Below are 15,680 nucleotides of genomic sequence, written 5' to 3'. Positions count from 1 at the left end.
TACAACTTTCTGGAAAGTGGAAGTCACACCATCTTTTGTAAAATGCTTCAAATTACTTGAAATTTTACGCGTTTTGGGTATACATTTAAGCTATGTATGGTTGCGTACAAGTTGTATATGCACTGTATTAATAATTCAACTTTTCATTCCAATTTTTATATACGTTAGAACTACTAAAATTTGGTCTGACAATAATTTAAATAAATAATGGGTAAAACGTCAAAGGACAAACGGGATATATATTATAGGCGAGCCAAAGAAGAGGGCTGGAGAGCAAGAAGTGCATTTAAACTTCTTCAGATCGATGATGAATACCATATTTTAGATGGTATATAACAAGTTTTTATTTTAAAGAAGTTAAAAATAAAAAATTGACTGAAATACCACTCTGTTTTCATGACAACAATGTTTTGCAGGTGTGACGAAGGCTGTAGATCTGTGTGCTGCACCTGGAAGTTGGAGTCAAGCTTTATCTCGTAGATTACAGTACGTGTATTGTCAATATAGTAGTTACCACTATATTAACTTTGACCAATGAAAAAAGGTTTTTTCTGCCAACAGTGAAACTTGTAAGAATGATAAAAAAACAGCTGAATCTGTAAATCCTATAATCATTGCTGTAGACCTGCAGGCTATGGCACCATTGGAAGGTGTCATCCAAATTCAAGGTGATATTACAAATGCAGCGACTGCAGAAGAGATACTAAAATATTTTGCCAATGAACAAGCAGATTTAGTTGTTTGTGATGGTGCTCCAGATGGTGAGTTTCAAATCTTGTTCTCAAGAATATAATAATTTTCGCATGTTCTAATCCTTGTTTTCTTAATATCCTAGTTACTGGACTTCACGACATGGATATATTCATTCAGTCTGAACTGCTTTTAGCTGCTTTGAATATCACCACTCTTATTCTTCGATCTGGTGGAACGTTTGTAGCAAAAATATTCAGAGCCAAGGATGTGTCAACATTATATTGTCAATTAAAAGTCTTTTTTGCTGAAGTCTCTTGTGCAAAACCAAGTAGTTCACGCAATTCTAGTATAGAGGCATTCATAATATGCAAAAATTATTCACCTCCAGAGGGCTATGTACCTAATGAATTAGCCTCGTTCTTAGAGAAATACAATTCCACAAAACTAGCTTCATTAACCGGAATTAATCGTTACGTAATCCCATTTGTCGTCTGTGGAGACTTGGATCAGCCGGATTCGGATACGTGTTATCCATTGAATGTAAGTTTCTTATTATCATTTTTATTGGCATATATTTATAAAGATAATTATTTGTATTCTTTTGTAAAATAAACTTTACAGTTTGAAGGCAAGGAATATAAATATCATGAACCAACTCAGTTGCCAATTTCGCCACCATACGCGGAAGCCATTGCATTGGCTGAAAAGGAAAACGTTAATCTAAAAAAAGCTGACGCTAGTATTGTAATTCATAATACTGCATCTAAATGTGAATCTTCGCCGTGTAACAAACAGATAACCGAGGAAGCAAAAAATGATCTAGCGACGACGCCCAATCGGAAAAAAGAAGACGAAGAAGATGAAGGTCCTATTGAAAAATTCGACCTTGTTGAATCTTTTGTTGATTTTCATATCATGTAAAGATCCTTAATTTTGCATAAAGTAAAAATAAAATTCGCATCTAAATATATTTATTTATTTACTGATTTTATATGTTAGTAGGTGGATTTCGCGGTTAGAGTACGTAATAATAATTATATAGCTATAGAGTATATCATATAATATGATGCAAAACATTAATTTGCATCTGTTTCTATTAGCTGCTCTTAAATCTTTACAATGACTTTTCTCCTACGTTTTTCATTAATTCGTCCAATTATCGATTCAGCCACTTTTCTTATATGACAAGGGAGACCGGTCATTTGCGTTTCAGTAAAGAAAAATGTAAAAAAATGAAGTAGGTAATAAGGATAGCCGCTATGAAGATCTGACAGGTCTATTTCTTAGACATTATTTTTGAAAACAAGATTTTGTGAATTTTAAATACAGATGACCAGATTTTTTTGTTGTGCAAGGTAGGTGGGTAAACTAATAATGTACCAAATTATTTGAAAACAGAAGAAAAAGGTTGCAAAGGTTTAATTGCTTCTGACGTAATTATTCCTTACCCGCGTGCAGATATTGACGTAGGTGAACAGCCGTCTTAATAACAAAAACAATGTCAAAGTGACTTGTAAGTCTTTACAGTAAGGACTGTTATATTGTTTGGTAAATAGTGTATTTAATAAGCGACCGTATTCTGGTATCATGAAGAAATCGTTGGAGGTATAAGAAAATCGTTAGTGAAACTAGACAGAGTTTTAATACTGAAGATCCACTTTTCTCTGTCTTTAGAAAAATCGTTGTGGATATTGTGAGAAGGTATTCTGCTGCATTGAATGTCGAAGGAAACACGAAAAGAAAAATCATCCCGTTCACGGACCCAATTGTCTCTTTTGCCGACGGAAGGATGTACAAACGCGTTATTTCGAGGATCCAGAATTCCTGTGTCACGTGGTAATCAATCATCTTCCACTGTACTGTAAATTCTGTGGCGATGAGTTCCGGAGCATCGAGGATCTACAGTCCTTGGGAAGATGTCGACTGTGGAGTGTGAAAAAAACTTTACTAGTGACACCATCACCCCTAGGTACAAAGACGTCAGGTCCTCTTAAAACTTATACGCGAAAAGAGGGTTCTTTGGACGGAGAGTATACTGGTAATTTTGGTAGCTTCACTTCGCCACCTGAACTTTCCAGGAATACAAGTACGCCAATGCATGGCGAAGTTGTCCGGCAGAATACGAATTGTGAGTATAAGATAGCAAAGACGCCCAATTTCTCATTCAAAACGCCAAAAACGCCTTCCTTGACGGAAAGAAAAGCTGAGGACTCGCAAAACGTTGATGGCAGCTCTAAAGATAGTTGGGATACACATTTTGTGAGTTTCTCGCAGCTTTGGAAGGCCAACTCTAAGGGAGAAGATACTCCTTTAAGATCCGCATTACCATTTTCTCAAAGAGTAAGGGGGCAGGATTCTCGAAAGGAAGGTATCATCAATTCTGGATGGAAGTTGGGGGCAATGCAGGAGGAGGTTCAGGATATGGAATTAACTGATGTACAAGGTAGTGATATATTATTGGCACGCGATATTAACGGAGGTGAACTTCCTACTCCGCCGGATGTCACATCGGGATCGAACAAGTCTAAAAAAGAAAGAAGAGAGTCTATTAAGAGAGTTCGATTCTCAGATCAGTTTATTACCACTGGAAGTTTCGACATTACTGAGAACGAGTTTTACGACGCTCGTGAGACAATGGCAGACAGTATGTCGACGGGTCAATCATCATTAAACAAAGCACAGATGAATCGCGAAAACGAGAGAAATGCTGAAAAGGAGAACATTGATAGTAATGAAATTCCTCCAAAACATTCACCGGAAACCAACAGCAGGCTCGCGAGTTCGTCACGGGTTGTGATGATGGTCCTCGTGGAAAACACTGGCGAACTATCTCCTTCTAGCTTGGCCCCCTTGATAGATTCTAGCATAAGAAAACTCGAAGAACGATCTTCAGAAAGTATTTACTCTTCAGTGATATCTAATCTTTCTGCAAGTCAAACGTCCGCTTCCAAAAGTCTTAGAAGATCTACATCGTTGGACAGTTATAGACAATCTAGTGTGAAACATTTCTCAAATTCTCCAGAGGTTTCTACCAAGTCCCAGGTTTCAGAGATCTCTGCTGCGGGTGGAATATTTTCAGCAGTAGCCCAAGCTATGAAATACGCTTTTAGTAATCTTACTGGTAATTTATTATTAAATTTGTATTGATTAAAATCTAGTGTAATACGTTGCAGTATCTGTAGTTTATTATTTTATATTTCACCAGGTGTGGGAACTTTCAGAAACATTTGCAGAGAACCAATATCCCAGAGCGCAAAGTCACTATCCAGATCTTGGACGTCAGAATCCATTCTCGTCACTCCACCCTCTACATCTTCTGTCGTATCTCGAAAACGTCCAAGGGATATCGTCGATATAATGCCTACGCGTCAACGTGATACACCCGAGACAGAGAGTGAATCTTGGAGTCCACTTGCTAAAAGACAGCGTGGTTGGTACAAAATCAAAGCCAGAGAACCTATTGCCAGAATGAGAACACTGGAAGCGAATCAGGCTGCTGTCACTAGAGGCGTTTCTTCAGAGACTCAGAGATTTACACAAGGTTCCTTGTCGGTTGGTGATACGGTACTGCCTATCCCAGCAAGAGCTCATCAGTCTACACAGACTGACTAATCAAAGAATTTTAAAAATAACCCACATATTTCATGGTTTTCTATACATTTTTTAATACTTTTAGTTATGATTTTTATCTAATACTATTAGTGTTTTAAATTATTTAGAGCTTGGAAAGCATTTTGACTAAGTATATTTTATAACAATATGTGAAAGCATTTATTTAAAAAAATACAAATATTATATGCTATATCAACGATTTTTTCCTTTAAACCTCAAGTATTACTATCGCGAGCATGACACATCTCTAGAATTGTTTCTATACTAACTGGATCACAATGATCTTTCAGCATTTGAACTAGTACTGGATTGTCTTTTATAAGGTATTCCGATGTTGCTACTAGGTTTGTTATAAGTTTTTTCATTAAATTTATTTTTCTCAATGTTCTCTCCATTTTATTCTTACTTCTGAAACGTATAAAAATAAACAACAAATTAGAAATTCAATAATATGAGATATCAAAAGAATTGGTAGTTTAATTACTTTGCAATTTCAGGATTTGTTTTCTGAAGTTTTTCGTCTCGAAGCTCCTGCTGTTCCTTCAAAAAGTCTTGGTACGCATATATAGCCTTCCAAAATTCTATTTTTGCCTCAATTTGTTGTGTCAAAGCTTTCTGTAATGACTCTTGGATTGAATATACCTTATCGTTGAGTGAAAATATTTTTTGCATGTACTCCTCGGTTTTCCTACAACGATTATACTATAGAAATTTGTACATTAAAATTTTGCATACAACAATATACATATTTACTTTTGTAATGCAGGAAACTCATGACCCTCAGAAATGATTTCAATCACAGCACTGCTATGAAGGGATAACTCAACAGTTTTATTATTTATAAATGAATTCGTCAGTGCTTCGTGTAGTCTCTCTATTTTCTGTCCAATTTCTTCTTCCACAACCTTTTCCGTGGAATCTAAAGCTATGATACATTTCTGTAAGATGGAAATATAGTAAATTAAATCAAATATAGTAATTATAGTTACCGGTATCTCTTCTACATTGAAGCATCAGAAGCTTAGCATTAAGGGCCTTCAACAACTCCCTGGTATCCTTGATTTTCTCTTCAGTAGGTTTAAAATCCTCAAAAGATACAGCACCTATGGGAAATTCACTTATCTTTTCGTGTAGAGAATCTACAGCCGCCGACAATTTGTTTAATTCATCCATAATTCAAATATTATTTATTGAATAATGGATCTTCTACTTTCAATTATGCAATTAGACAACGTTAACTTTCTCTTCCTTCCTTCCTTCCACTCCTGATGGCTTTATCCTATGATGTTGAATTTTTATTGTTATTGTTTATTACTACTGTTATTGTGAAAACGAACGCAAAGAAAAACCATTTTTCATAAATTTCGGAGTGATACATAACCAGACAACTATGCTCGCAGTATTGGCAGTGAATTTTTTGAAACGCTAGTTCTGTTTCTGAATTGTTCACATAGAGTGCGCTAGTTGATTAGTCCCACAGTCGCTTGACACCTGCATAAGTACTTGTTGAATAAAGACCAAAATCCTTTAATATATATAAACTTAACAAAGAACCAAGAAGAACAGGAGAAATCATTTCTTAAAAGTATGTATACCTCGTTATCCTCGAATACATGTTTTAAAACATTAAAATTTATTGCTCTTTATAAATTTAGTTATACTAATAAACCGCCTCGAACTTTGAATAGTCATTATACATTTTGTTTGTTTTTACGCTTCCCTAACTAGACTATACCGCTCATGCACCTGTAAGTTCAAATATGTACTTATAAGATATTTATATCATCATAAACATTCTACGGATTCCCTTGGATTCTTACAAATGTATTATTTATGTCTTATCCCATGCTTAGAAAATAAATTACAGAAGTGAATAAATGGGCAAAATGTGTATTTATATTTGAATTTGCAGTATCGGAATATTCATGAATAATACTAGGTTCGATTAAACGACACAATGACCAAAGGTTCTTTGTTGACCTATGTGAGTTTTATTTTGCGATGTGTCAATTTGTATTCGTAATTAGAAAGCACCTACTATACTCGTTTAAATATATTGTGATTGGGAGGAAAGGGTAAATCAATTCCCGCCTATTTCAATTTATACGTTATCAGTAAGAAGTAACTGTCGCTCTATGCTACAGTGGTGATGTGTTGGGAGTTGGGAGAGGGGGATTTCCTGTAACCCTGCGGTGACATGTGTATGTACACACTCCTATTTTACCTTCACCACACGGCGTCAACAAGCTGGATGTCATTAATGACGCTTATCTGCATTCAAGATTATATTTTATTTTTAAATTTGTATATATTTTTATGTATTTCTAAAAAAATTGAAATAAATTAAATTGATGTGCCTTTTAACATTTTCCACAACGCAATATATTTTTCTGATTAGCGACATCGCAATATATTTACATTTTATATCTATAACAATATAGATTTGAACTTCTTTAATATATCCCATTGAGCAATAGAAACTTGTGATATCCCCCCAAAAAAAAACCTACATAAAAAAACCAAGTACAGGAGTGCTGTGAATTCCTCTAACAAAAAGTATTAAAATGATGTAAACTAGACATGTTCGTGTCTAGATTCGTCACGACAGATTTGTCTTTAGTAGACTAGTATTTTCTTTGTGATATCCCCCCAAAAAAAAACCTACATAAAAAAACCAAGTACAGGAGTGCTGTGAATTCCTCTAACAAAAAGTATTAAAATGATGTAAACTAGACATGTTCGTGTCTAGATTCGTCACGACAGATTTGTCTTTAGTAGACTAGTATTTTCTTATAATTCATTTTAAATTATTTTTTTACTACTTTTACTCTTATCTATTATTTTTAGCCTTTTTACCCCCTTGCCGGATAGTGGGACAACTTCGTTGCCCACCGTCACCACGTGGAGGTGCCCTGGTTGCAAACACACGTTAAAGATATTGAGTTACAGTCTTAGCACACAACCTCATACCTGTGTGTAGATCCAACGATTTTCAAAACCCTCCATTTTCTGAAGGTTATTAGCACGGATTCGTAATTACAAGAGAAAAATTCATCGGAAATCATATGTCACACGTAAAAGTACAGATACTGTATTAAGAGCCCACCCATTGCTTTTCTACCCCCCTCCACTCTCCACCAAGGGGGTAAAAAGGCTAAAAATAATAGATAAGAGTAAAAGTAGTAAAAAAATAATTTAAAATGAATTAATAAGAAAATACTAGTCTACTAAAGACGAATCTTTCCAAAAATGCTGCTATTTACGTGATGGTATTTTCACTATTATAAGGAGTATATCGAGATGCTACGGGGGTTGGGGGTGGTTCGTTTAGGGTGGAATCGACTTAATTTTTACAGTAGTTACTACAGGAAGTTATTTTATTCATTTTTACCCAAATTAGATTTGGGCCGAAAACCGGCCTTATGGACCCTCATCCTTTGTGAGTGGGTTAGTGTATCGGTGTGACACCCGACACTATTCAGTGGGACAAGTGCGTCGCATTGGCATTGGCGCGTGTAATTAGTGATTATATCCAGTAAAACTCTTCTCTTTTAATATTTAAAGAGGAAAGAGAGAACTTTTACTGCTATTTTAGAAATTGTACCGCAAATCGGATAAAAAATGCCGTCATTTGAATCCCGAACCTTACGTTTACTAAGCCAACATTTTATCCACTTAGCTATTTGGAAGACTGTAAGTGATATGGTCTTCGTAATATTTAAGATGTGTGCCTCCCCTTGTTTGACATCGGCTTATCTGATTTGTTTCTTCATATTTATCAAATTATTTAGTCTATCATTCCGATTTTACGTACACAAATACGTCTGCTCGGAAAACGTGGAAACGTCGAAATCACGGAACAAGTGATCGGCGTCTCCTATTTACTTTCCCCACCTAGAATATGGAATGCCATACAAAAAATGGCGTCCGATCTCCCCTCTACTTTGCCTCGCAGCCAGCAAGCGAGTTAGCGGTCTAGTAGTATATATGTAGAAGTCTGCGTTATTAATATAATTCATCAATCGGGCCACTACCAACATATGAACTTTTGATTCCTATCGAATATAGCTGCCAGTGATATCAGCTAATGGTCAGAAACTTGAAAGTACTATACTACTAAAATAAAACCCCCCAAAGAACACTGATGTGTAAAAAACTATGCCAAGTACAGTAGTGCTGTGAATTCTTCTAACATAAAGTATTTAAATCCAGTACATAAGTCACTACATATCTGCCTATTATATGATCTGGCACTGGCCCAGCATTTTAAGCGTATTTTCAAAATTTCGTATAATGTTTTCGCTACTCTTTTATAATACTACTGCTTGTCATATTTAATTATGATTTAATACTCATTTAATAATTAATAAAACTTTAGGTGTTTTCAGTTTTCAAACTCAAAACCTACATACAGCATATTAACTATAACTCGTTAAAAATAACCACGGTAAAAGCCTAATAACAAATATATAGTCTTAGAATACTGTTAGTACATTCAGAGAAAGTACTTTGGAATTCCTGGCATGGATCCGCCAAGTAGTACTCGATAAGGCATCACCTAAAGTTTTATTAATTATTAAATGAGCATTAAATCATAATTAAATATGAGAAGCAGTAGTAATATAAAAGAGTAGCGAAGACCTTATAAAAAATAAGCAGATATGTACTTGTCATAGTTTTTTAGTGACTCGTAAAAATATTAAATTATGTATTAAGTATGAGTATTAATGATCATCGGTATGTAAATTATTGTCATACTCTTCACGTGTCTTCACAGTGTTATACAAATTAGAGGATTCAATACCCAGATTTCGGAGTTTTTGTGCCTGAAAGTAAAAGCCAATTTTTCTTCGTGCATATACAGGGTGAATCACGAATCGTGATCAGTAGAGATTACTTTGTTATTAGCAGTTCGATCGAAAATGTTTTTATCAGCTTTTGCATGGTTTCAAGAGAGCTTTAACGTGATAGTGAAAAATTACTGGTCAACTCTTTTTTAAAATGTTTTTTCAAGGTTACCTTGAATTTTTTGCAACAGAACATATAATTTTTTTACGCCTGTCTGTTAGAGGATTTCAAGACGAATTCGGCACATGTAAGGACATGACATTTTTTTTCATCTGGTTCGAAAGAAAATTAAAAAACTTTCTATCACAAGGAGAATCACAGCTACGCCGTTATTACGCAACCAATGTTGTTGACAAGTCAAAATTACTTACAGATCTTACTCCATTAGATTACTTTTTGTGGGGTACATTAAAAGACAAAGTTTGTGCACATGCTCCAACAACACCGGAAGATATGCGACGAAGGATTGCGGATGCATGCTCAACCATCAGTGTAGAGGCCATAAAGAATGCAAAACAATCTTTTGTTCACCGTCTACGCGAGTGCATTGCAGCTCGTGGACACCATTTTGAACATCGCTACAATTAAGATTGGTAAATTTTGACTTGTCAACAACATTGGTTGCGTAATAACGGCGCAGCTGTGATTCTCCTTGTGATACAAAGTTTTTTAATTTTCTTTCGAATCAGATGAAAACAATGTTATGTCCTTACATGTGCCGAATTCGTCTTGAAATCCTCTAACAGACAGGCGTAAAAAAATTATATGTTCAGTTGCAAAAAATTCAAGGTAACCTTGAAAAAATATTTAAAAAAGAGTTGACCAGTAATTTTTCATTATCACGTTAAAGCTCTCTTGAAATCATGCAAAAGCTGATAAAAACATTTTCGATCGGACTGCTAATAACAAAGTACTTTCTACTGATCACGATTCGTGATTCACCCTGTATAATATTTATTTAAATATTTTCCTTGTGATTGATTCCTTGAAGTGTTGATTATGATGAAACTGAGTAATGCCCATTTAACATTTATTTTCTGTTAACCCTTTGAAGCATAGTGTTCTATATGTATAGACAACACCTCGTCGAAGCGAAGTACAGAATATCATTTATTGTTCAATTTGAATGAAATTTGGTACGAGGAAGTTTTTAGGGTCTCTAAATTTAAATCTAAAATCAAATTTTTTAAATTTCAAATGATCAAACTATTGTGATACTGTGCAATTTTCAATATAAATTTTCATATCTGGATACACGTAGTCCTCATCCAATGTGTTTAATAATTGGCTATCGATAGTTTTTCGAACTACTGACTTTGTATTGAATTTAACATTTACAAAATCAGAATAGGAATTAAAATTGATTAAAATTTCCAAAAGTAGTTAAATTTGCATGGAAACTGGTTATTGAGGATTTTTAGCGTTTCTGACTTCAAATTTATAAGGTATTTTTAAACGAACGTTAATATTCCAAATAGCTATAATCATCAATATGGCTACGATCAACTCGACCTAACGACGTATTTGAAGTACGTCATAAGGAGGCTTCAAAGTTCGATTTTGCACCCCATATTAACCCTCTGGGGACTAACCGTGACATATTTATACCTCAGCGTTTTTTCTTATTTCAACGAACGAGAACTTCTTTAACAATGGAGAAGGCATCGTTTTCTCTCATCCTGGGACAACCTTTTGAAGCCTCTAGTAGACCCTACGAGGCACAGGACAGTTAGGTCTGACTCATAATTGACGGTACACGGATGGAAAGTGCGAGCGGGTCGCCTGGGCACTCATGTTACTGGCATTAGTAATTAAATTGGTAAATAAGTCGTTTTTTCAATTTTTCCTTATTTCTAGATGTTCTTTTATATAAATTCGTTGGATTTTGCAGGAGAGAAAAATCAGTGGATTTTCTGGAAGCTATTGTCGCAATCAGTAACGAGACCGTTTCTATCATTGATGAGTCATTTATAGTGACTTTCGTTCGCAAAAATTACATACCGTAAGAAACCACAAAACCCTAATAGAATATCTTTAAGGGTAGTTACCCCCCTGCCGTAACAGTTAAAAAATTGCATTTTGACAGTATCTGACATTGTGATTTTCAAAATTTAAAGTCCAAAATCGGCTTCAACTACCATCGAAACCCTTAGGATACAAGAATTCTGAAGACCTCGCAAGCGTAGGAGGGGTGCTGCCAGAAAGGTGTCGGGAAACGAAGGGATGCGGGAACAAAGCGGAGCAAGATAGTGCCGCTTTAATAAGAAGTTGGTTACAACGACATAGGGGTGATTCACCCCTTAAACGACGTTTTTTCGAAAAACGTAAAAACATGTATCTCCTATGTTTATAAAAAGAACACGTGTCTCTTAGATTTTGATGGAGAATAATATATTTAAAAACGAACGAAATCGAAGGACGACGCCTGAGGTACCTTCCTTGTGAGATTCAGTCCGTTACCTTGCAAAGACTTCCGTAATTCGAAGAATAAACCGAGAATAGCTCGAAGTTTTTCGAACGTATTACTGTCCATTATTTTATCTCTGTCACTCGAGTTCAAAGAAACCCGACCTCTATAATTCAAAGTTCCAATACTCTGACCTCTACAATTCGGAGCGATTTATGCAAGGTCCTAAAAGAATACATGTCACAATCGGCATTCCCTAATCCACCTACAAGCTAATGCTTGTCAGTCAAATGGGTGGTTGATTCCGAGTCCTAGGCTAGTCCATTCCGCGCGCAATGTCATGGTGGCGCCAAACAAGCCCTTAATATGGCGTCCCTTCCGGGTGTTGGCCGGACTCTTACTAGAGGGACTCTATCGACACAAGTTTAAATGGTCGATTCTGATACCCGAAAGAAGAGGGCACGGACGTTCAAGCTCGATCATTTATTTACCTGTGACTGTCAGTAACGTCAAGGATGTTACAGTCCTTATTGAAACCTGAAGTCTATTATTAACGGATGAGTTGCTTCAACATGTCTGACAACAGACGAACGAAGATATTCGAGAGAAGCAAAAGAAATTAGTTCGATATATTTTCCACGGAGAGACTAGTCTGCCAGAATTCAAGGTTTTCCTCGATTAGTGGTACTTCTCAGTCTGTTAAAAACAGATAAGACAAACGTATTAGACCTTTGGTCGGGTCAGAAGGGTCTGACTTTATTTTTAGCCGAAATCCCGTATTATCGCTTTAAGCTTCCATGCTCATATTCCTTTCGACGACATGAAGAAAAGACCAGAACGAGGAATTTCTGAGAAATTTGTTCCGCTACGAGAACTATGATCTGCATTCATACAAAATTGTCAATCTTATCATGTTTTGTATCAAGAAGGTACCATCAACGAACAACTGCTTTCGTTCAAGGGAATATGTGCTTTTGAATGGCGCAAGAAGAAGAAGCCACATGATGGAGGCAGAACCATACGTTGGTACAGTGAGGACGGAGCTTGGAGAATCTTTGTCCCTGTATTACGTTAGACGATTCTCTAGGTTGATACATGGCAAACATTTTACTGTCATAGTGAATGATAAGTCCATGTTGGTACCTCTTGTAGAGGAAATGTTGAAGGATTCTCTAACCGTGATAGGCGTCGTGAAAATTAATAAACTCGAAATTCGAAATTCTTTAACTTGTAACGGCAGTACCTGAAAAAAATAGAAAAAATAATGTTCAATAAAACGAAGATTTATCTCTACTATGCTTGGAGAAAAATAAGATAATACTAATGCTGTCGACATTAGACCACGACGTAGAAATAAATACAAACACCAAGAAGCCAGAAGTGCTGGAAGCGTGAGATAGTCCTGAGATACTTTCGATATTATATGCTAACGGTATACACGACAGTCCGAAAAATGAATCGGTGGCCAATGCGCATGGTTTATGCTATAGTGGATCAAGCTGTCGTCAACTCCCTCATTACGAGCAATATGAAGCCTGAAAATAGTTGTTTGAACCATCGGTCATTTTTACATGCCTTGGTCATCCTGTTACTCAAACCGCATCTTACGGTTCGAGTAGCTTTGCTTATGCTACATTCGAACTTGAAATGCATTATTCGAGAAATATTTTACTTCAATCCACCAGAATTCAAGAATAGGAGCGACAGATGTACACAAGGTAGATGTGGATTGTGTCCACAAGAAACAGGACGGAAAGACTGCATCCTGTTGTATCGTTTGCACTAGAGCAATATGTACAGCGCACAGATGGTTCATCTGCATTGAATATGTAGACGAAAAACACGACTTACAATATTTCATGCACTGTTATGCAATTATAAAAAAGTCAAAAATAAAATTAATTTTTTTGTAGCTTTGGAATATTTCATTTTATAATCAACTTACTTTGTTTTTCTAGTACACGAATTAACCTTCAAGTGCCACCGATTTTGAGGTTTTGTGGAACTCACGTTAGTACTTCAGGTTCGTGCAAATGCAAGTGAGATTCTGCTTTTTTATTATTTTATTTCATGTTACCTGGGACCCTATTCTCGAAATCGTACCATAATTGTGGCATGCCACTTGAGTAGTTTCGGTTATTACTGTGATGGCGCTGGTAGACCATTTTGAGATGAAGTAGGGCTGAGGCCCGTTTTCTTCGACGCGGTTCAATGTATAAACTCGGTTTAACTGTGCTATTAGCCAATCAAACACTTGTATTTTGAAGATAAACGGAGCTTATGCATTGAACCGCGTCGAAGAAAACGGGCATCTGTCCTACTTCAACTCAAAATTGCCTACTAGCGCCATCACAGTTATAACCGGAACTACTCAAAGTGGCATGCCACAATTGTGACACGATTTCGAGAATAGGGTCCCTGTTTAACGTCTTCACTACATACAGGGTAATTAAAGAAAAACGGACAACCTGAAGTTAGCCTGTTAATTTGATTTCTATGGTAGAACTACCTTCATGTAGCGTGTTGTTATGTATAATCCTATATGTATAAATAAGATGCTAAACGTTTGGTAAAAATAAAATTACTAGTGAAAAATCGACGGAGTTCGAAGCACCACATTTTGACATTTGTCAATTGTCACTCAGAGAAATAATTATTTTTGATCGCAACAACTTTTCATTTTTAGGATCGAGTAGCTTCGAATTTCCCCTTGATCGTTAAGATCGATTAGTTAAAAACAAATTGACAGCAGAAAAACAATTGAGGTTATAAACCACCCTAGTAGTCCTGGAAAAATTTAAAAATATATGTCGATCCTGAGACTGTTACAAAAATTGTGTACATTTTTTATTTTTGTATGTTTTATTATATTTGCTTTTATAAGGTATATAATATATGATTACATGATACATGATATTATACATAGAAACCTATTTTTATATGGATGTGATTTTTATACATTTTTATCCGCCATGTTGAATCTACTATTTCGTTTATAAATTCTTATTACAAATTTGAAATCGGTAACTCAAAAAATGTTTAGAAATAAATATTTATGCACATCGAACAAGTAGAAAAATATTGCTTCAAAGTGTTCATGTAGTTCAATAAATTTTTCGGTTTGAGTTAGCAAGATAAACGTTTATAAATAGTTTTACTCTGCTCCGTATTCGTGTAATAAAGGATTTCTACTTGAGAATAATAGTAGATGTTCATATGTATAATTCAATAGCATGGATAAGTTGGTCAATGTACCTAACTAGTTTAATATAGACTGACACAGCAATTTCGCTGTTTATTTTGCAGTAGCTATACACTGAATACTTCATCGTGGGCAAATACATGTAACAAAGTGCGGACATAAGCAGAATAATAAACAAGAAGCACGCAAATTCAATAAAATCGCGAGTGGCATTAACATTAAATTACCCACGAAAATAAAAAGCTTTCCAAGTATCCTAAAACGATGAAAAATATACGTTGATACGTAACAAGTGACTGGAACAATCGATAAAGAAGAAAAATTCTTTTATACTTTCGGAAATCCTTCAAGCGTTGCCTGGCCAAAAGATCCAAGCTGCTCGGGTGTACATAATTCTATTTACGTTCATTAAAGTTATTTTCGTGATAGATACATCGTAGAGGACAGAAGCTCAATATGAAAATCACAAGCACCGACATTGTGGCAATTTACAAGTACACTGAATAATCTTGATTCAGCGACGTATCGGTTGACGTAACATCTGTAATTGTCTAGTAAATTCATATTTACACGTCGAATTCATTTTACGATTTTTCCCTATAGTGATTTACGCTATAGCATTGTATTTGCTCAAATCTCCATAAAGTTCAAATGATAGGTAGTTTGTAGTGAGGAAATCGTAACGTTTTTTGATATACATACATATATGTACCTACATATGTATATTTCTATAATGGATACTTGTTATTTGTGATATATTAAAATTGTTATTGGTAAATTTGAAAAATCAAAATTCTCAAGAAATGCGATATCGAAAAATATACATTATATTCTCGATTTAATATGTAGACTGTTCGCAGTAAATTGAAAGCATGGAAAAAAGTTTGAGCTTTGCTGAAATAATAATAATGAAAGGTA

General features: G+C 35.3%; 3 protein-coding genes across 3 annotated transcripts; 2 read left to right on the top strand and 1 right to left on the bottom strand.

Moving 5' to 3' along the window:
- Positions 1–83: 83 nt before the first annotated feature.
- LOC107271225 (putative tRNA (cytidine(32)/guanosine(34)-2'-O)-methyltransferase) lies at positions 84–1,663 on the top strand. The gene is made up of 5 exons (XM_015746952.2): positions 84–328; positions 417–486; positions 562–761; positions 836–1,233; positions 1,315–1,663. The coding sequence occupies exons 1-5, from the start codon at positions 208–210 to the stop codon at positions 1,612–1,614; spliced, it is 1,089 nt and encodes a 362-aa protein (XP_015602438.1). The 5' UTR covers positions 84–207; the 3' UTR covers positions 1,615–1,663.
- Positions 1,664–2,192: 529 nt separating this feature from the next.
- LOC107271224 lies at positions 2,193–4,495 on the top strand. The gene is made up of 3 exons (XM_015746951.2): positions 2,193–2,298; positions 2,368–3,814; positions 3,899–4,495. The coding sequence occupies exons 1-3, from the start codon at positions 2,281–2,283 to the stop codon at positions 4,303–4,305; spliced, it is 1,872 nt and encodes a 623-aa protein (XP_015602437.1). The 5' UTR covers positions 2,193–2,280; the 3' UTR covers positions 4,306–4,495.
- On the bottom strand, positions 4,441–5,737 carry LOC107271227. The gene is made up of 4 exons (XM_025088476.1): positions 5,295–5,737; positions 5,059–5,230; positions 4,790–4,993; positions 4,441–4,713 (listed from the first exon to the last, which is right to left on the bottom strand). The coding sequence occupies exons 1-4, from the start codon at positions 5,476–5,478 to the stop codon at positions 4,521–4,523; spliced, it is 753 nt and encodes a 250-aa protein (XP_024944244.1). The 5' UTR covers positions 5,479–5,737; the 3' UTR covers positions 4,441–4,520.
- Between the last annotated feature and the right edge of the window lie 9,943 nt (positions 5,738–15,680).

The sequence above is a fragment of the Cephus cinctus genome, unplaced genomic scaffold (assembly GCF_000341935.2).
Source record: "Cephus cinctus unplaced genomic scaffold, Ccin1 Ccin1_scaffold0929, whole genome shotgun sequence".
Taxonomy (NCBI): Eukaryota; Metazoa; Arthropoda; class Insecta; order Hymenoptera; family Cephidae; genus Cephus; species Cephus cinctus.
This window is presented reverse-complemented; position numbering and strand designations above follow the sequence as displayed.